Genomic DNA, 21,552 nt, shown 5'->3' with positions numbered 1-21,552 from the left:
CTGTTTGGAAAAGATGAAGTCGAGCCACAATATTTTCACCGGATCGGAGGAAAGCATAGCATCGGCCAGAAAAGATGGCGAATTTCGGTGAAGTCAACAAAGATGATGAAGATAACCTCCAGATAATGAAATTTCACAAATACTCTCTTCTATTTTTCCCTTTCTTGCTTAAACGTTTGAAATTTCAAACCCTAACCCCTCCTCTACAGATTCCTCCACATAAAATTAAAGATCTGATTCTTTCTTCTTCATTTTGCCTCTCTGCTCTCTGTCTTCTCTGGAATTTCCGAATAAAAGTCAAATTGCAACCTGAACGTAACTGATTTAAAGAAAATAAGGTGAAGGTGAATATAGTTTTAGAGCAAAAAAATAAAAGAGGATTTGAACAAGGAACTAATGTTGAATAGGTTTAGTAAGATATAATTTACAAGTAGAAAAGGACGGTTTCGGCTGAGAAATTAAGCAGATCCGAGCTTTAAAATAGTAGTAGATTGATGTAGCCAAGAGTAGAAAACATATCTGCAAAGAATTGGCCGTAATCCATGGAGATCCGTCGGATTCTGACGAAGCTTGCCAGAGAAGACGAAAAGTTAGGGTTTGTTATAGGGTTTTAAATGTAGATCTAGGGTTCTAAAGTGTGGATCTTGAATTTGGATGAGTATAAGAGGGAAAAGGATGTAGTAATGATGATATGGAAAAACTCTGATGGTCGGATCTCCGGCGGAACGGCCGGATTCCGGCGAGATCTTACCGGAGAAGATGAAATTAGGGTTTAGAGATGAGATCCCCTCTATCTCTCTCTCTCTCTCTCTCTCTCTCTCTCTCTCTCTCTCTCTCTAAAATGATTAAGAAACCCTCATTAGCTTACAAATGAGAGGGTTAACCTCTATTTTTAAAAATCGTCCATGATTTTTCACCCCTTAAGTTGCCTTAGACAACCCTTTTTTATGTATTTGCTTGTTACCTTCTTGAAATAGTAGTGGTCCAGAAACAAATGTTTAGTAAAAATTAAGGAAATTAGTTCAGGCCTTTTAATAACCTAGGGACAACCCCTTTTCTACAAAATACACTAACCGGATCACCCCCCGAACCGGCTAAATCACTCCCCTTCTGCTTCACTATACTACACTACTTAGGCAAACGTTGACGAATTTGCACAAAATTTTACAGGGACCAACTTGGGATCCTAACCTACTCTAGGGTCAAATTTGGGACGCTAAATCATTGATTTGACGGGGTTTTTATAGAAAAAGACTTATTTGGGGTTCGGTCAAAATAGGGTGTTTACAGCACTGGATGTTAGAACGACATCCCCCGAGGTCCCTACCCAAGTCAGCTATCATACCCGACTTCAGATGACACTCTCGGTGAAGGCATCACACCTAAAGACCTGATATGAATCTTGTAAGCCTATCATTAGTCCTCAGTGACAAAATTTTGTTGTCTCCTTACTTTGGCATTCAGGTGCCTTGCACCCTCTACCAAAGAGGGGCATCTGTAGACACCCAATTTTGTCAAGGTGGAACTAATGATAGGTTGTCGTGAAGAAGAGTCTTATGACGAGTCCCGGAGCACCTGTTGTCTTTCTCTCAATCTCTCTCTAGGTTATGAAACTATGAAAATTTTTCAAAAAAAGAACTTTACCCAAGAGGTGTAACAAAAGCCCGCCTTTACACGGTATCCCGCCTTTCACGGCACGATCAAAAAGCTCGTTTTCACACGGCCTTCCAACCGGGAAGTTAGCTTTGAGTAACAAACCCCTATAAATATGGGGGGTGGGGTAAGAGTAAAGATCAAATTTTAAACTCTGAAAATCAAATTAAAAACTCTCTGAAAAGGTTTTTATTTCTAGTTTTTTATTTTTTAGTTATTTTTAGAGGATTTCCTTCTGGTTTTCCTTTTTGAATTTCAGAAAATCCTACTTTCTTTACTTTAGAAGAGAGAAAGTAGAGAAATTCTTAGGTAGCTCACACTAGGGGTCGGCACTCTGCCGAATTTCAGAAGACTCGGAGCGACATCTTTCAAATAACGTCGTTGTTCTGCCGAATTTCGGAGAACTATTGGGCTATGTAAGCCCAAGGGTTCACATGGGTTCAACCACTTACCTTTACCTTCTTGTTTTGATGCTAGCAAACCCAAATTGATTAGTCTTTACGGACTAATGTGTTTCTTTGTAGTGTTGTGTCTTAGACAGGAACTTGCAATGTAATATCATCATTACACAACACAACACAACACATAGCTTGAGGATCAACATACACAAAGGAACCAAAGAGCTTGCAACTACATTGGAGACATCATCCTTGGAAGATGTTAAAGTCAAAGAGCTCAAGTTGAAGATCCCACAAGCATGCCTAGCAATTGCTCGTAGAAGCTTGGAGTTGAACAAGCATTGGTGACCACCTCATGAACCATTGAAGTTATCAAAGAATGGAGGAAGTCACAAGAGCCAAAGCAAGTAAAAAAAGTTCACTCACAAGTCAAGAATATCCAAGAAAGTGCAGAAGAACCAAGCAATCCAAGAAGACTCAAGGTTATACAGTTTTAGATTGTATTTGGAGTCCTCTTTTTTTATGTACTTGCACTTTCAAAGGTTTTAAAAATGGTTTTCATAATTAATTTTAACATCTTTGAAAAGCTTTCACACTCCCCAAAACATGTTTGAAAACCTTGGACAAAAGCCCAAGACCATAGCCCAAAGTCCCTCGAATTTTATATTTAAAATTGAATTTCAAACAGGGCCGGTCGACCGGGGCTCCCCGGGCGACTGCGTTAAGGTGGCTGGAAATCCAACACCTACCAATATATAACGGGCCGGTCAACCGGGGCTTCCCGAGTGACCACGGAGGTGTTTTTGGAAACCGACAAACAATCCATCATGGTCGGGCCGGTCGACCGCATAAGGCCGGACGACCGCGGAGAGGGAACTAGACAAAAATTAAAATGTCCAGGTAGCTCTCGCCGGACGACCGCTATGACTCAGTCGACCATGACGGTTTGAAATTTAAAAATAAAAAAGAGAGCGCCCAATAGGGCGGTGACCGCGACACCTCGGTCGACCGCGTCGGTATCGAAAATTAGCCGTTGGGGCATGCGCGGGTTGACTTTTTCAACCTAGTTTATTACGGTTTTACCCCCAAACGGTCATATTTTCAAATGGGATATTTATACCCTTTCCTAGACCAACTAAATAACCTTTTGGGATCATTTTCAAATCTCTTTGAGCTTAAACCTTTAAATCTAAGGTTTTTAGTTATTCGTCTTCTATGCTTTGATTTTGCAATCTACATTCAACAAGATGATCTACATAGGGCTTTCATTTGCTTATTCTTTTGGAGAGTAGTGAGCTATTATCTTTGTATCAAGCCTATCAAGAGGCTAAGAGAGTTTTTCATTTGTTCTTCATTTATATTGAGGGTCTCCAATTCGGCCCGATAAGAAAGGTGAATCTTTGAGTTGTGAGAGGGGTTTTTGCTTTGGCCTTAAGGAGAAGCTTGATTTTGAGAGGGTCTTCGATTCGGCCCGTTAAGAAAGGAAAATCAGGAGCAAAGAGGGTTTGTCTCCTCGAAGGCGGGGAAGGTTTGTGTACTGCTTGGGGATTCGGCCATTGTGGAGAATCTCATCTTTAGTGGAGTACCCAAGGAGCAAAACTTGGAAGAGTGAAGTAGGTCTTGTTGATAGACTGAACCACTATAAATCGTGGTGTCTCTCTTCTCTTGCTTTCCCTCTTGCACGTGGTGATTGATAGTCTCTAACCCTCTTGTGTGTTTATGCTTAATTGAACAAGGGTTAGGTAATACACATGATAGTAATATCCAAACCCTAATTTCATCATCTTGATATTTGAACATGGGTTAGACTTAAATTGATTTAAATTGGCAAATTGTTTTTAATACCACATTTAATTAAAGCCAAATTTTTAATTGACCAATTTACCCCCCGCCCCCCTCTTGGATTGCCACACTTGTATTTCAGGCTATTTTTCAATAATAGCGTCGTTGTTCTTACAAAATCTCGGCAAACCCGAAGCCCCTTCGTCAAAACAGCATCGTTGTTCTGCCAAAATCTTGGCAAACACGAAGCCCCTTCGTCCAAACAACGCTGTTGTTCTGCCAAATTTTCAAGGAACACGAGGCTCTATCGTTCGCATAGCGCTTTTTCTGTCAAAATCTCAGCAACCCCGAGGCCCTTTCGTCCAATTAGCGCCGTTACACCTCCAATTTCTCGACAAGCGCTCCTCTGGTATATTTATGACTATTGTTTTGAAATAGAGGGCTGTCCCAAGTAACAAATATGGGAGCTAATAGTGACTTTTTTTTCTGGACAAAACCTTTATGTAGTTGCTAAACACTTCCCTAAAATGGCTCATGTTTTCCTTGCAAGAAGAGTGTGTATGCTTTCTATGTTGCTAACCTTTATTTCAAAGAGGTGGTTAAGCATCTTGGTATTCCAAAGTCCATTGTTTTGAATAGGGATACTAAATTCCTTAGTCATTTTTGGAGGTGTTTGTGAAAACGGATTGGTACTAGCTTGCTCTATAATAGTAACTATCACCCCCAAAAAGATGGACAACCTGAGGTAGTGAATCACATACTAGGAAATTTTTTGAGAAGTTAATTGGCAAAGAGACCCAAGCAATTAGATATGGTGCTTCCTCAAGATAAATTCTCTTATAATTATGTGGTGAATCATTATGTTGGACGGAGTTCATTTGAGGTGATTTATGGAAAGGCTCCAAAAACACTAACTTAATGTTACACTCATTCACAATCCATCATTGTCGAACATTAAGGCTGAAGATTTTCCTACTTCCATGACAAAAATTTAAGAAGTGATAAAGAATCTTGAAGAAAGTATTGTGAAGTACAAGAAGATTGCCAATAGTCATCACCGAACAAAAATATTTAAGGAAGGTGATCTTGTGTGAGTTTATTTGAAGAAGAGCAATACCCCTCCAGTTCCTATGACAAGTTCAAGGAAAAGAAGATTACTCCATATCGATTCTCAAGCAAATCAACGATAATGTATACAGGATTGAATTCCCTCTAAATATCAACACTCACCCAAATTTTAATGTTCAAAACTTCACAGCATATCATGGAGAGTTTAATTAAGCTCATGGGAGAGTTCTTTCTCACCCGAGGAGGATGATGTAGGGCCAACTTGGTATCCACGCATGCTTAAGTGGCTTTTGATTACCAAGGGTTGTTTTGTGTAATGAATGCTTGGAAGACATTTTATACATTTACCTCATTTATTAGTCCTAGTAAGTTGTATTTCTTTAAGAAACTCTAGTAAGTTGTGTTATTAAAAATTGTAGTAGTTAATGGTGTGGGGAGAGTCCTATGGAAGAATTCTGTGAAATATGTAAGTTTGTTGAAATCTCTAGAAAATGGTATGTTTGTCGACAACCTTTTATACAATTACCCCATTTATTAGCCCTAAAAAGTTGTATTTCTTCAAGTAACTTGAGTAAGTTGTGTTAATAAAAATTATAGTAGTTAATGTTGTGGGAAGAGTCCTATGGATGAATTCTATAAAATGTGTTATATGAGATAAAATTAGGAGTTTTTAAGCATACTTTTGTTATTGATAATATATCAATTTGGTTGAGCATAGCTCACATTTCTCCTCTTCTCTTGGTTGTGTTTTTGTGTTCTACTTTCTTCTTCCCTCTTAATCACCCACACGCCTTCTCTTCAAGTTTTGAATCATAATAAGGGTTGCAACATAGTGCAGCAATCCCTTCATCGAAATTTGAATTTGTATTAAGGGTCATTGCACAGTGCTACAACACTATTTGTGTTTCAAATTTGTAATAAGGCTCACAACAAAACAATGCAACTCTCTCTTTGAAACTTGAATTCATAACAAGGGTCGTAGCACATTGTTCTGACACCCTCCCCTTTGAAGCTTCAATTTGTAGCTCCCAATTTTAGATATATAGTAAGGAACAACACAATGCTATGACCCTCTCTGAAGGTCAGACTTTGCAGTGTGTATTTCAGCACGCAGAAAAGATTGGCTCTGCATTGCGAATCACTTCATATAGAGTACCGTTGGGAGAGTCTAAATCTCTAATGCAAAGTGTCAATGGAAGATTGCAAACTGCAGCAAAGTTTTAGAATGTGATAGTGTGGACTGCGTCATCGATCATATGAAAAACCCTTCGAATTCTGTAATGGTTTGAGCATTATAGAACTCCGACAGTGTGATGTTAAGTGATTCCAATATAACTATGGGTTTTTGTGGTACCCGATCCCGCGAGAGGGGCGTGGGGCGCGAGCCGCCACGCGCTCTCTCTTGGTCTCTCGTACCCACGCGATTGTCGTCTGCCTTTTAGTATTGATTTTAATTCATCTTCTATGTGAACTTGGGATCACTAAGGTAATCCGAATTCCACACAAAAGAGAGTGACAGAGTCGCCACCTAGATGTGGGATCTAGGACCCATAATCAACCAGAAATCTAGACTCGCTACCTGGTTACAAGAATGGAAGGTATGGGGATTTATCCACCACATGCACCATTCCTGCCCGATAATCGGTCTTCGATTCCAAAAGCTAACTCTTTTAAATTTATTTTAAATGGCTCATTCAACTCTATGTTAATGTGTGAACTAAGTGACATGCATCCTATGATCTAATTTCAATGTGAATCCTAGATGTGTATCTTGATTTATTAATTTGTCTGGATTCATTCTAAGTGAAAGTTCTCCTAGAATTCTAATTTCATGGAAAGCCCTAACTGATTTGATTAAGTATTTACAAGAAAATTAATATACAAAACACCACAATTTGTTGTGGTGCCGACTCGCGGGTGGTATGCCGTCAGATATCCAAGCTGCCTACCTACCCAAGCCTCACTGGGATCAGAGTCGACGTAGTTCGGTGCACTTAAGCTAAGCTACTTATGCCTAACTCAACTAGGACACCGATCTAGACTGGATTGACTGTTTCAACAGTTTTAAGAGGAGTTATTTAATTCAAGTTGAAGATTTTATTATCCTAGGATTTCATTTAAGATTCTATATGATTCTTATATAAATGCAAGTTGTTCCTTAGACTAATGCAGGTTAGCCTACATCCTAGCTTACTAGGCTTGTCCTAAGGAAAGATTGGGTGACTAGTGTAACTAGACCTATGGTACGGTTGCTATCCATAGCAAGCGTCCGTGATGAGGCTGGACTCCTTAAAACTTAGGACACGACACAACACCAGTGTTCCTAAATTGGGCTTAAAGGTTCCTAAAGGAATTTTGAATCCACAGGCTCTTTAGGAATCTCGAATTCTTTTGGGTTTGTAGAAATTTTTAGAATTTTCTTTAAGCTTTTAGTTATCTCGAGATATTCTAGTGTGTTTAATGTCTTTTAAGTTGTTTAATTGGAAGCTTTAGTTTCACTTGTGGTTTTTAGTGGTCTTTTGGTTAATGACTTTTAACGGATTTTTATCAGTGGATTTTAAATGGGTGAATTTTAGTTTTGGTAATTTTAGGTTTGATGTACTTTAGATTAATGTCTTTCGATTTTGGTTTGGAAAATGACGTTAACACAACCAAGTTTTGACAATTGCACAAATTCGACAAACCATTGACCATTAAAAGATCTAACAAATGCAGCCCACTAAAACGGTCATAACTCTTTAACCGCTTGGCCAAATTCAACGTACGAACATGCGTTGGAAAGATCTTTTATAGGGCTACAACTTTGTAGTTCTCCATTGTTTGTAAATCTATGATTTAGAGGTTCGAATTTGTGTTGCAAACAAAAGGACAGCAACATTAAACTGGAAATGCCTAAAGGTGTGCCGCAACCATTTTGGACTTAACTTTTTAACCGCTCGCCGCCTGATCTAGCACGAATACTCGTTGGAAACGGCGTGAAAATATGTACGACTTTGTAGTTAACCTTTTCCCACGATTCTGTTGTTTAGAGGTCGAAAAATCTGTTTAAAGTCTAACAGCTAGCACTATGACGGGAATGATATTGGCATCACCAAGTTCTGTCTTATTATTTTGTCTTTTTGTGATTAAAGGGTTGTTATTATCTAAAGGGGCTGGAATGGGCTGTTGCTAAAATTGGAGAAGGGGTTGTGGTTGTCAATCGGAGGAGGTGAGTTTGTGATTATCAATTAGGAAGGTGGGCTTTGTTGGATGGAAAAGTTGATTGGGTTATTTTGGGTGAAAAAGTTAAAGGAGTATTGTGGTGGCAAAATTAGATTTTTGTTTTGTAAATTTAGGTTCTCTGGGCTGCATAGTTCGATTCCATGGGCTGCCAAATTGGACTGTTTGGGTGCAAAACCTGATTTTTGGGTTTATACTTGTGGCTGTGAAAGTGGGTTTTCTGCAAAGTTAGGTGAGTGGGCTACAAAATTGGAGTGTTAGTGTTGTAAGTGGGGGCTGCGAATGTCAATTGAAGGAGTAGTGGGTTTTGAACATCAAATTGAAAAGGGTTTGATTAATTGGATTTTACTCGGCTGTGTTGAATTGGGTTTTGAAAATTTATGGAAAATTCGAGCTTTTTATTCATATGTCTAGATTTTATTATAGTTAAATTGTTTTCTCAAAATAAATCCGAAATTCCTAACAAGCCCGTGATTTCAAAATCCTACTCTAAATGGGTTCTAATAACCTTATAAATTTAATCATATTTGGCATAAATGAAAACATGACAAGTAACATAGCATGCAACTTGAAAATACCTCTTTTAGACGACGGAATTCGGCCAAGCTTCGATCCAATAAGTCTCCTTCAAAATTTCGGGTACCAATTTGATTCCGACCACCAAGTTGGAAGATAAATTCGTCCACAAAGACCAAAGGGGTGTTCGGCCTTTAGAAGATTTAAGAGAAAAAAAGAAGACTTGGGTGAGAGGGAATGGTCTGTTGTAGGAGGTAAGAATGAAGTCTTGATAGATGTTTCCAAGGTGGGACAAATGAGGGTTATAGAAGGAGTGATTGGAAGAGATAATGGGAGAAGAATATTAGAGGGAGGGATTGAGGGAGTGATTGGAAGAGATAATGGAAGAAGAATCTGTTTTTCTTTTTTTTTGGTATGGATGGGAAGGAAGATATATATAGGGAGAGATAGTGGAAGAGAGAGGTGTTAGTGGAGAGCCCATCATGTTGTCCTTCTTAGTGGAGAGATACCATTATTGCTCTTGGTGGAGAACTCATCATGTTGTTTTTCTTAGTGGAGAGCTACCATCATTGCTCTTGGTGGAGAACCCATCATGTTGTTTTTCTTAGTGGAGAGCTACCATCATTGCTCTTGGTGGAGAACCCATCATGTTGTTTTTCTTAGTGGAGAGCTACCATCATTGCTCTTGGTAGAGAACCCATCATGTTGTTTTTCTTAGTGGAGAGCTACCATCATTGCTCTTGGTGGAGAACCCATCATGTTGTTTTTCTTAGTGGAGAGCTACCATCATTGCTCTTGGTGGAGAACCCATCATGTTGTCTTTCTTAGTGGAGAGCTACCATCATTGCTCTGCATAAGAGGCCCTACAAGAGGCCCCACTATATTATGACATCCAAATTAGTTTTCATAAAAATGATCCAAACCATTCACGTAATTAGCCACAATGACAATTGATTGTCTCTCTAATTTATTTCCATAAGTCGATCCAACCGTCCAAATAATAGCCACAATGTAAATCGGTTGTGTGACCAAAAATACAATTTCCACAGATTGATCCAAACCATCCATTAAGTTGTGCCTAAAAATCATTTTCGAGAATTATCTGAATAATTCAACTTGATGATCGCAACAAAATTCGGTTGTTACGGTAACCTCCCTTAAATCCTGATTGTTCCCTTGATGGGCATTTTTATGCACTGGATCGACATAGGCTCGAAACTCAGTTTTTATCAAAACAATGTGGGCCCCCCGGTTGATTCGAATTTAAACAAATATTCAATGCGGGCCCACCAAACGGGTCCAAATTCTCCCTTGCTCGGATTCTTATGAATAATCTCTCTCAACTCTTAACGGAAAAAATGAGAATATTGCAGAAATGACCAGAAAGATTTGAGAAAGCGTAAGGGACGAACACCGGAATAGAAAACACTGAAAAATTGACAGCGAAACCCTAATTTCTTTGTTGATCAGAGCGGAGCAAAATGGGGTGTCTACAGTTTTGAGGTAAGATGGGATGTCCGCCTCTTGTATTTTTTCCTACCTTATTAATAAAATTTAAGGTGTTGCCCGGGTCCCTAGATAAATTCCAAGTTAAAAAAAAAAGGAACTCCAACACTGTGTGTAATGAGGATCTTAATGAGTTTCAACATGATGTCAAATTGGCTCTAAAGATCCCATCAAAGATTGCAGCAAGTAGGATCTTCAGTTTTGTAGACCCAACCCTCCCCCCCCCCATAGGACAACACAACAATGTAGGAAGTTGCAGCAAAAGCAGTAGTTCTTGACTTACTAGGGTATACACTCACCCCCAAAACCCAGATAAGTGTGATCCCAGGTGCAACCAAAGAGGGGTAAATTGGGGTTTAAAAAAACTTTTCCAATTAATCTTTTAAAGCAAAGTGATTCTAATGATTTACCATTAAAAGCAATAAATAAATCAAAGTAAATATTATCAAGCCACAAAGAGAAGTAGATGAGAAGAGATGGAGAGATATTGCACAAGACGATGTAAAGTGATTCAGCCGATCTGGCCTACATCCACTTTCTCATGGAATCCCCACATTGAATCTTTACTATCCTTACGATCTCTCAGAGGGTAGAGATCAAACCGCTACAAGTCATTGAATCCAATCTCTTTCCGGATAGAGATCACACTATATACGCGTCATTCTCCGTGCTTTCATCTGCACCAACGGTTAATCTGGTGTCCTTCTCACCAATACAATGAAGAAATAATACAAAGAATGATTTGCCTCTTGATAGGTAGATGAACGATAAAAGCTCTTCCACACTATTAAAGATATGCAAAAATAAAACTTTAACTGTTGTGGTTGAATTTACTTTTTCATTTGTAAGCAAACATTTGCGAAAGTAAGAAATTTTCGAAAAAAAATCATTTTACAAACTTTTCTAGAAAAATTATGTATATATATTAACAATATACAAAATTAATAATCCCAAATAGTAAGATGATATCAATACATAGGAAAAATGATGCTTGCATCCCCTGTTTTGATATTCAACCCATCTTTTCATCTTCAACTTCCTTTGCTTCATTTTATAATTCAGTGTCCTATATAAAAATATGAAAGTTTCAATAGAGGGATGAGGATATCAAAAGGCTAGGGATAGAATCATAGTTACCAGGGTGGGAAACGAATTCGGGAGACGAAAAGGGAAACGCATGAAAAAAAATACTAGGGAAACGAGAAACGATAAACAATAGAAAATCGTATGAGAAATGTCTTAGGAAATGATGTGTTTTTTCCAAAATGATTTCCGTAAGTTCCACACATGTTTCCTACATGTTTCATATACGTTTTCTACGAGTGTTGCATATGTTTATCACGCGTTTACACATTATTTACATAAGTTTTCCATATGTTTCCCATGTGTTTCAAAAACATTTCTCCAATTTTATATCATATTTTGGAAACATTTTCGAAATGTGTTTCCCTCATTTTAGGGGAAACGAGTTTCCCAACTGCAAGAAACGCGTTTTAGGGGAAACAGGTTTCCCACCCGCCCAAGGAGTTTCAGGCAACCAAGGATAGAATACTCCCCATTTTTCAATAAATGACTTAGGTTGAGTTGAGATGGGGCATACGTGAAACTATCATACATTCATACGACATGATCATAAATGAACAGTAAAAAAGAAACAAATGTGCATCATTAAAGCTTCTCCTCACTTGCACAATTTACTAGTACCATATATAATTTTGTCTTCTTTCTTCTTCTTCTTTTCTCTTTCTAATGGTCGACTAGAACTTCTTCTTAATTGAACGACATCTATAATACTTCATATCACTACCAAAAAAGGATAAAAGCTCATCAGTGACTTCTTTGGCTTTCTCTTCTTGAATAAAGTGGTGACCATCAATGATAGCAACTTCAAGATTGGTCACTAAACTTTGGAATGCTTCCCCCATTAGAAAATCCTCTGTGCCGAAAGATTTAAATCCAAGGTCTTTGTCGCCAACTATGATCTTTGTTGGAACTGTAATTTTTGCTCCTTGCCATGGTTCAAGAAGCTCCTGGTTCCTATATTATTCAAAATAACCAGTTCAGATTTTAACCAGCAACAACCCCATGAAAAGATACAAATGCAAGTCATAAAAAATAACCAGTTCAGATTTTAACCACCAATTGCTCCAAAAGCTTAATCTGTTAGAGATGGTAAAAGTGTGATGTTATATGGTGTCCGCACTTACCTGCACATACTTTTCAAAACTTATAATGGGGCCCACTAATATCCAAACCGTTCATTTGGATTCTCCCAACGTAATAGGTTGATCGACCTCCAAAAATCATCTCCAAAGGATGATCTTAGCATTTCGATCTGTAGAGTTTATATAATGTTTTGTCCTTCTACTGATCAACGGGGTCAGGACCATCCATTTGAGATGATTTTTGGGGCCCAACCTACTAACGTTGGGACGATCCAAATGAACGGTATGGATCTTGGAACAACGTATGGCTCACCATAGTTTTTGAATAAGAGGATGGGAACAATAGTACAAGATAAAAAAAACAAGCAATAGCTGGGGCCCATCTTGTTCAAAGATCCAAACCGTTCATTTGGATCGCTCCAACGTAAATAGATTAGGCCTCAAAAATAATCTCCAAAAGATTATCCCAGCCCTCTGATCCATAGAGGTTATATAATGTGCCGTCCTTCTACAGATTGGATGGTTAGGATCATCTTTCGGATATGATTTTGGGGCCAAACCTATTTGACGTTGGAGCGATCAATAGGAACAATTTGGATCTTTGAACCAGTTAGGGCCTACTATATATTTCGAAAAAATATGATGGAAAACTATAACACCAAATAGAAAACAAGAAGTACCTTAAAAGCATGTAATCAAGTAAAGCATGTAACCAAGTAAATTGAAGAGCGAGCAAGTAGACATACAAGTTAATTGCACGGTAGTAGTTCAAGGGGCCAGTGAAGCCTGATTTTTGGAACTTGCTTGCAAAATATTGAAGCTCTTCCTCAGTAAGCCATGTTGGTAGTGATGATGGGTTTTCAAGAAAATCACTAATCTCCATGGTGGGAGGAGCTATTAGATCATGCTTGTCGAAAACATGGAACTGTTTAAGAATTGTATAATGATCATAACGAGCAAAGGCCTTTTCTGCTTTTTCAATATCCTGCAATATTGAGAGAGAGATAAATTGCATTAAGTTATAACAAGATGAAACTTTTTTAAGTAACAATATGTTCCTAGGCTCTGTTTCTTAAAATGTAAACTGGGTGTAAAAAAAATTATTTTACTCCCATTTTAAGTGAAAAAATGGGTGTAAAATTTGCTTTAAACCCATTTAACGTAGAAAGAAACCAACATTTGAAACTTTTTTAACTAACAATGTGTTCCCAGGCTCTGTTTCTTCCTATGTAAAATGGGTGTCTAAGAATTTTAACTTACTCCCATTTTAAGTGAAAAAATGGCCATCAAATTTGTTTTAAACCCATTTTACATAGAAAGAAATGAAGCCTAATGTTTGTGTGGTGGATGTGATATTTGAAATGTGTGTTCAAAATTATTTATTTTGTATATTTTTAAATAAAGTGTGTCTGTTTATTCATTTAAATAATAAAGATGATTTTTATAAGTTAAAAATATATTCCTAGGATCTGTTTAATTTGACGTAAAATAGGGGTAAAGAAAATTTTACACCCATTTTAATAAAAAAAATGGATGTAAAATTTGTTTTACGCCCATTTTACATAGAAAGAAACGAAACCTAATGTTAAGGAATGGACTCATGTACTCGTATACATGGCTGTTAATATTCTTTGCTAAATGGTTAATCTTGTAATATTCATTGTTTTGAAATGCAGAATCGTATTCCTGCGCAAACGCCCCTAGTGCGGATATGAAATATGTTAATTCAATGTCCAGATAAAGGACAAGAAATACTTAACATTTTGTATGCTCAGGTAGTTTACTGTTTGATGTATGCGATGCTATGTACTTGGCCAGTTTTGGCCTATCCGTTGAGCTAGTAAGTAGATATAAAAATAACCCCAGTCTTGCTCATTGGAAAGCAGTGAAAATAATAATAAAATATATTAAAGGAATATTAAAGGAACTAAGCACGTTCACATGTGATAGAGATAAGAGAAGGTCCACTTCAAGACATGTGTTCATATTTGGAGGTGCAGTTGTTTCTTGGACTAACAAGAAACAGGGTTGTGACGAAATATTCATAGGAAGCTGAGTATATATATATATGTAGCATGACAACTACTTATGCTGTTTAAATTAGACAATTTTTGGTCGATATGGACTGATAGAATTCTATGATGATAATCATGTAGCAATAAGCATGATATACAGCAGAGCGAGTGGCTGTAAGTAAAAACATATAGGCGTGGAATATCACTATACTGGAGATATAGTGGAAAACACCAGGATTAGGGGAACCATCACAAAGATTGTGGGATGGAGGCGCATAACCGAACCAGAATTAAGGGCATATCCCTTATAAGATTCTTATGAGACTAATTCAATAGATCAGTGAAAGTGGTGAGAAAAATACACTAGCATTCGAGAATCTCCAATGGTGGCCATGGATTCCCCATCGTAATATTTTTTCTCCTTTATATATCATCAATCGAAACCCCGTAAACTATTGTCATTTATTTAATGTATTTATTGTATAAGTGATGTATTGATCTTGGTAGTCCCTACAAAATTCCCTTTTCAAATTCAAAGGAAAACATTTGTTGGGTCAATAAGTTGCTACACTTTTCAGAAAATATGAAGTTGGAGAAATGGATCAAACTTTACTAACAAAAAAGTGTTTAGATTTTGTATTATCCAAAGCATCAAAATATGGAGAGTTGAGGCAACCTTGATCCATTAGACTTTAGTCTAAAGATCCAAACACAACTCCTTCGTTGGCAGAAAGTTCAATTATGCCATCGGGCCCGAGGCCCCAAAATCATCAAATTTAACACTGATTGGGCTTTCAAAATCTAGGGATGAATCTTGATAGTTATGGTGGTGTTCTTCACTAGTACCCATATGAAATGGGTTTCTAAAATAATCATAGAACAAACTGTTAGGGAAGTAAACCGGGTAGAACTCACTCCTAAAAGCTAGCCTTTAGAGAGAGGGTGCCCATTCCCTTGTAACCCATCTCCATCCATTTCACTTATCGGATGTGGGACTATTTGCTTTTGCGTGGAACCCCAACACAAACTACAAACTCATCACATATATAGGAAGGGAAAAAATTATGGAGTTTGGAAAGAGAATTTCCATAAGTTATGGTTCTGATGCCAATTTAATTGGAATATATATACTATGTGAAACTTATGCTTCAATTAACAACAAACATAGGACTTCTGATACATTGAATCACCAAAAGACCCAAAATTAGCCATTCCACCCTATTTTATTCGCCCTTTATGCCAAACATAATAGTTTATTGTTTTTCTACTTCTTATCATTGGTGAAGGGATAGACATCGGATTGGACGACCTATGTCTTGGATCCTTTTTGAGTGCTTTTGGAATCCTACTTTCTTAGTCTGAGTCACAATCCATTTAGAAATGGGCAGTCCATCAGTAGCCTAGGTCCTACTTATTTTGTACAAAGTTAGGGTTGAGGGTTGAGAGACAGAGAGAGGGGAATTTTGTATGTCATTTTGAGTAGGTTTTTATATGTGATGAAAATGTCCCTCATAAATAGGCATAAATGGATGAAAATAAGAAGGTTATTGTGTACATTAGTGTCCACTATTTGGATAAGGGATGCTTCATTGGATTTTGTCGCCACAACTGGGTCATGATCCAAAATAATTTTGGACCTTAGGATATGGAACCAATGGACATGGTTCGTATCTAGCTGTTTTGTCCGGAAACCGTGTCAATTAGTACTCAGATCTTATGGATATATTGGTCCGTATGGGTCCATTCACACCCTACTTATATAAAAGAATAGTAAAGGTACGGCTATAGCTTTACTCACTTTGATTTTATAGCTTTAATCTGATTATATTATGAGCTTAGACAAAAACGGTAAAAAAAAGGAGGGCTGGGTAAATTTGGGGTAATAACATCAACCTTCAATGAAAAAATACATGAATTGCTTAAACACATAAGTTACCAAAAAATAAGTAAAGAATCACAAGCATTTACTTGTAAAATACAAGCGCCTAGGAGAAAAGGAAAGAAGAGAAGAGACATTGAAATGTAACCTGGAATTGGGAAATGTAGAATCCTCCCCCAAACCTTCCTGCCATCCTCTTGACAGCCGCAGAGCGAGGCTGGAAAGGAATGCCTAAAGTGACGAGTGCTTTGACTCTGTCCGGTCTGAAGAGGGAGAGGTGCCATGCTATTTCAACTCCCCAGTCATGTCCAACAACAAATGCCTGAATTAATCAATACTATAGAAATTTATCAATTGCTTCTAATAAAAACTTTAGAAGAGTTCCTAAACATTCTTGTAAGCAAAATCATTGAGTTTCTATCTGCTTGTGATCCAACAAATTATTATGACTTGACCGCCAAAAAACAAAGAAAAAAATGTAAAAAAATTTTATGTTCTTTAAGGTAAATTTAGATGCAAGTTAATTAGAAGTAGAAGGAAAGTAAAATTACATCATTTTCCAAGAACAAACAAAGCAGAAGTAAAATTCTATTTACTTTCCCTTTCTTCTTGATTTGGGAGGAAACTCAAAATTCCTTAATGCTCTATTTAGTTAATTATTTTTGAGAAAATATGAGGGAATGATCTTCTCCTAATTTGCCGAAGGTTGTTTGGTCGCCATTTTAGCAATTTTGGGGTCTATGACCACCGGGTTGTCTGGAGCCGGTTGGGTGATGTGGCGCCCTCTAAATTCGCTCCCCAAGTTTTACCAAAACGTAGAAATTGGAGGAGAAAATCTCGGCGAGATAGAGTTGAGAAGAGGTGTGGGAGATCTCACACAAATCTTAAGCAACCAAACAACCTTCCCTACATCCTCTCCTAATCTCCCCGTTGACTTATCTTCTTTTGATCTCCTTTTGATCTCCCGTTGACTTCTTCTTCTCCTAATCTCCCACCCATTCACAGGCAACCAAACAGAGCATAAGAGACAAGGAAAGTAGAATGAACACTGCATGGCAACCAAACATATTTGGGAAATGAAAAATGAGTCATTTTACTTTTCTTTCCTACGAACACTATTTCGGTGGCAACCGAATGGACCCCTGAATCTATCATCATTCGTCACAACAAGCTTTTAAATTTCAGTTTCGGCTATAATTTCGGTCTTCACCGAAACCGAAATTTCAGCCAAAATCCCAAAATTTCGGTCGAAATTTGGTAGAAGTTAACAAAATGGCGGATTTAACTTCTAGATAGTTGGCTGATCCGTATTATCTATTTGGTGAACCACAACGTGGATGAGCCGTAGTAGAAACATTACACAGCTGGATGGTCCCACTCTAATCGGATGATTGTAGACCTTTGTCACAAATGATGAAAAAGTCCATTAAGATGTCTTTAAGTCGCATGTTTGAATCTTGGGATATTCAGCCTTGGACCAAGATCCACAAAGGTCACACCTTTGGTGGCTTATATAAGTTCAACAGTCCTGATCACCAAAGGCAAATGCCAATTGGGTAGTGGGTCACGATTGTTTTCCTTCAAGACAAGATCATCTTGGTATTAGGCCTCTAAAGAACCTTAGAAGAACTTGGGAGTTTGCCTATGAGACCACATGGATTTCAGTATTAGGAGACCAATATTCCTGTTGAGAGTTTTTTTATGAATTGAAATAGTGTTTGACCGCTGGGTAAATAATGTAGGATTTTGTTAACAAGCCGGGGCACTGGTTAAGGTGCATTGGAAAAGTATATTTGCACATGATTTGAGAAAACAGTCTCAAAACATTTGTAAAACCCTCAAACAATGTGTAGATTTATGGCAAGTGCAGTTATGCCCACGGGCAACCCGTTAACAAAAACCAATAATGTAAAGCAAAGTGAGTCCCCTCAATATGAAAGCAGGGCAACCTTGCAAATTCAGCCGAAGGGGGTGACCCCAGGTCATCAAAATGCATTTAAAATAGTACTGAAAAATGTAAAATTAAAGAAATAATTAATGTACTTTGGTGAAATGGATCTAGAGGGGTGCCCTTACGGCTATTTTTTGCATGGCTATATTTATACACACTATCGATTGGCCTATGCTATACTATACTATACATGGGGTAAAATACTGGCCGCACCACATCAGAATATAAGGTGTAAATGGTGGGCTTCACCTTATGAATGGGTTCAATGGAGATAGTGGGCCCCACCCCAACAAAGCATGACGTGAAAAACTGTTGGCCTACCCTATCCATGGGCTCGTGTAGATCATATGATTCACCCAATAAAAATGGGAAGTGATATATCCACCCCTTTTGATACATGTATCAAAAGGGGTGGATATATCACTTCCCAAAAATAATGAGGTAAAATAATGGGCACCATCCAGTGCATGGATTTGAATGGAGTTGGTGGTGGTACCAACTGATGCAGGAGCCTCTCCTAGAAATTCTACGTCGGTCTTCAAGTGCTCATTAGCATAGGATTAGTTAGCTAATAATGGAGGATAGTTTTGTCACTTCAGTTGTTCGTGTCCTTTTTAGTCCTTTCTGGTTTACTAGGGGTAATCAGGTCATTTTCTCTTTATAAGTTGGCTGATATATAAAGCCCATCTCCTTCTTTAGGTTTTAGAGTTTTTGGATGATTTTTCATTTGAAATTTAAGGATTTGGAGTGTTCTCTTCAAAACATTTGTGCAAAATAGTTGGCCCCACCCTAATGCATGGCTTTGGATGGAGATGGTGGCCCCACCCATCAAAATATGAGGTTAAAATGGGAAGCCGATCCCATAAAATGAGTTACAAATGGTGGGCCTTACCCTATGCATTGTTTGGGTGAAGATGGTGGCCCCACCAATCAAAATATGAGGTGTAAAATGGGGGCCCATCCCATAAAATGAGTTACAAATGTGGGCCCGACCCTAGCCCCTCCATAAAACATGAGGTTCAAAACGGAAGAGAAGCATGTACGTAATTCCCGGGTAAAATGGAATTAACAGGAAGGAGAGAGAAGATTGTGTCCCAGAACCTAGTTAATAAGGAGAAGAGAGAGAGAGACTTATGGTCAACGAAATCCTAATTAGTAGGTTGGATTTGCTAGGGACCATCATAGAAGTATTTGACAAAGGAGGAGGCATTTTTTTAATCTCTCGTCATTTTTCTATGATTGTGATGTTCTAACAATCCTTTTTTTTCTTTTTCTTTTTTATGGAGACCACATCACATGCAAGGTGATTGACGAGGAGCTCAACCATGAGACGCAATCGAAGTGGTTGGAGGCGTTTTGACTCGTTCAGTAACGAATCCCGTCTGGGTCTTGGTGTCCTAACTCGTTCAGTAACCAAAGATTATGTGGAGTGTTTGATAACGCACATAGATGAGACAATCAGAAGCGCTTATTAACATATGTAAAGAACATTGGGCAATCCTAGACCTCCATTCGATCTTTTTTTGCCACTTTGCCAATTAAAAATCTTATTTTTAGCGTAAATTTGAAGCCCATTGATCGGGTGGTTAAGATTACCACATTGAAAAGCGCCAAAAACAACAATCATCTCCCCATAACAAATATGCATGCTTCTGGTTGAGCTTTTACCATAAATTCGGTTTGGGTTCCAATTCATTTTGGGAAATGATATATGGGTTTTGCTCGCGAGTGCCCTAAGGGCACTACTAGCCATAAATACACTTGAGCCGGCTGTCCAAAGCAAAAAAATTGAGCCGAATATATCACTTCCCTTCATTTTTTAGCAAAGTCTCAACCCGACTCTACCTAATTGCGCCCCTAATTGGAGTATGGAGAAGATAGTGATCACCTTTTCTTCGCGGAGGTCATCCAATAGGCCGATCAAGTCACCCACGATATGAAAATATGTGTAGGAAGAAGGGTCTGGCGGAGAATCCGTGTCACCATAACCCCTCATATCCGGTGCAACTACGTGGTAACCTCGTTTTGCCAATTGGACAATCTGATTCCGCCACGAGAACCAGAGCCCCGGAAAGCCATGGAGGAGGAGAACTATAGGGCCCGTCCCTTGCTCGGCTATGTGCATTTGGATGCCGTTGGTTAGAACCATTCGATGCCTCAACTCGCTCCCCATCTGATTGGGTCGAAAACCTCGAACTACCTTGTTGTGTAGTAGAGAGGCAAGACCTAGCAGAGGGGCAAGATATATATGTTCTCACCCTTTCACCTTTCTTTAAGAATGAGGATTGTAAAATAGGGGAGAAAATTTTCGTCCACCATTCAATCTCGGCGGCTTTGGCTTGTCAATTCTTTGGAAACTTGGAAGGAAATATTTGTATTAGATCATATTAAAATACAAGTTTGCAAGTCTATCATAGTATAGTAGGCCCCACCATTGTTTTATTTTGGCCGTCCATCTATTGGATGACCCAACGTTCTAAAAATCACGGCAATTGCAAAATTCTAATATTGGTATTTTGTGCGTTGAACATGGGGGGCGGGGACCGCGGGGTCAAAAAACTGTTCATAGACTACGGTCCAAGTTTGCACTCCTGTTCCTAACAGTCCACCTCTTTTTGGTCTTTTCATTACATGAAAATGAAGTAATTTCCATGAAATTGCAAATAATGAAAAAGGAGAGAGAAAGGGAAGTGGTGTGTTCTCTATTTGTTATTAAAATTAGGATTTTCCGATTGGTTTGATTTGGGGCTATAGAAGATTTAACTTAGTCTATATTTTATAAGCGGTTCTGATCAAGAAAATGTGGGGTACACTATATAATAGTGACATCAAAAAGATGCTTTCTTTTTTATGTTTTTAGGTACATCCAAATTGCAATGTTAACTAAATTGACCAAAATGCAGTTTGAGTGGCCAATTTAAAACTGTACCCTAGTCATTTCAGCCAACAATAATGGACAATTTTATGAGATTTTATTATATAGTCCGCTAAGGACCCATCAATTTTTTAGGGATCAATTTTTTAGGGATCACAGTGATAAGTGCTACCAATGTCAACGGATCCACTTCATATCAAATCCACCAATATCTTGTTGATGATCTGGTCCCATCCCTATTGCTCGGATCCTTTGGGGAGTGCTTTTTTGAATCCTACATTTTGAGTCTGGGTCATGTTCCATCTCGGATCTCCATTGGAGAATCCTATTCCTAGGTCCTACTAGAGAGTAGTTGTGTGGTTCTAGTTAGGGTTTTGAAGTATGTTTTAACACACATATTTGTTTACACAACGGTTGTTTTCCCAAAAAGATAACAACGGCAGTTATTCTCAACAAATTAAAATTTATTCCCTCCCAAAGGCGTGGAGCGGTTGTAAGCGGTTATAACAGATAGAGTTGCAACTC

At 38.2% G+C, this 21,552-nt stretch overlaps 1 protein-coding gene across 1 annotated transcript; it reads right to left on the bottom strand.

Moving 5' to 3' along the window:
• Positions 1-11,739: 11,739 nt before the first annotated feature.
• LOC143887118 (epoxide hydrolase 1-like) lies at positions 11,740-20,498 on the bottom strand. Its single transcript, XM_077391228.1, has 4 exons — positions 20,041-20,498; positions 16,350-16,523; positions 13,054-13,292; positions 11,740-12,179 (listed from the first exon to the last, which is right to left on the bottom strand). The coding sequence occupies exons 1-4, from the start codon at positions 20,323-20,325 to the stop codon at positions 11,900-11,902; spliced, it is 978 nt and encodes a 325-aa protein (XP_077247343.1). The 5' UTR covers positions 20,326-20,498; the 3' UTR covers positions 11,740-11,899.
• Positions 20,499-21,552: the final 1,054 nt, after the last annotated feature.

This window comes from Tasmannia lanceolata, unplaced genomic scaffold (assembly GCF_043159265.1).
Source record: "Tasmannia lanceolata isolate RefF3 unplaced genomic scaffold, GAP_Taslan_0.1 ptg000012l, whole genome shotgun sequence".
Classification (NCBI taxonomy): Eukaryota; Viridiplantae; Streptophyta; class Magnoliopsida; order Canellales; family Winteraceae; genus Tasmannia; species Tasmannia lanceolata.
This window is presented reverse-complemented; position numbering and strand designations above follow the sequence as displayed.

What these genes read in the sequence shown, in the direction of transcription:
- LOC143887118 (XM_077391228.1), bottom strand. Translation starts at nt 20,325, where the DNA reads ATGGGGAGCGAGTTGAGGCATCGAATGGTTCTAACCAACGGCATCCAA. An exon ending in TCTACATTTCCCAATTCCAG is followed by an intron (nt 13,293 to 16,349) that starts GTTACATTTCAA and finishes TCAATATTGCAG; the next exon opens with GATATTGAAAAAGCAGAAAA. An exon ending in TACTACCGTGCAATTAACTT is followed by an intron (nt 12,180 to 13,053) that starts GTATGTCTACTT and finishes TGAATAATATAG; the next exon opens with GAACCAGGAGCTTCTTGAAC.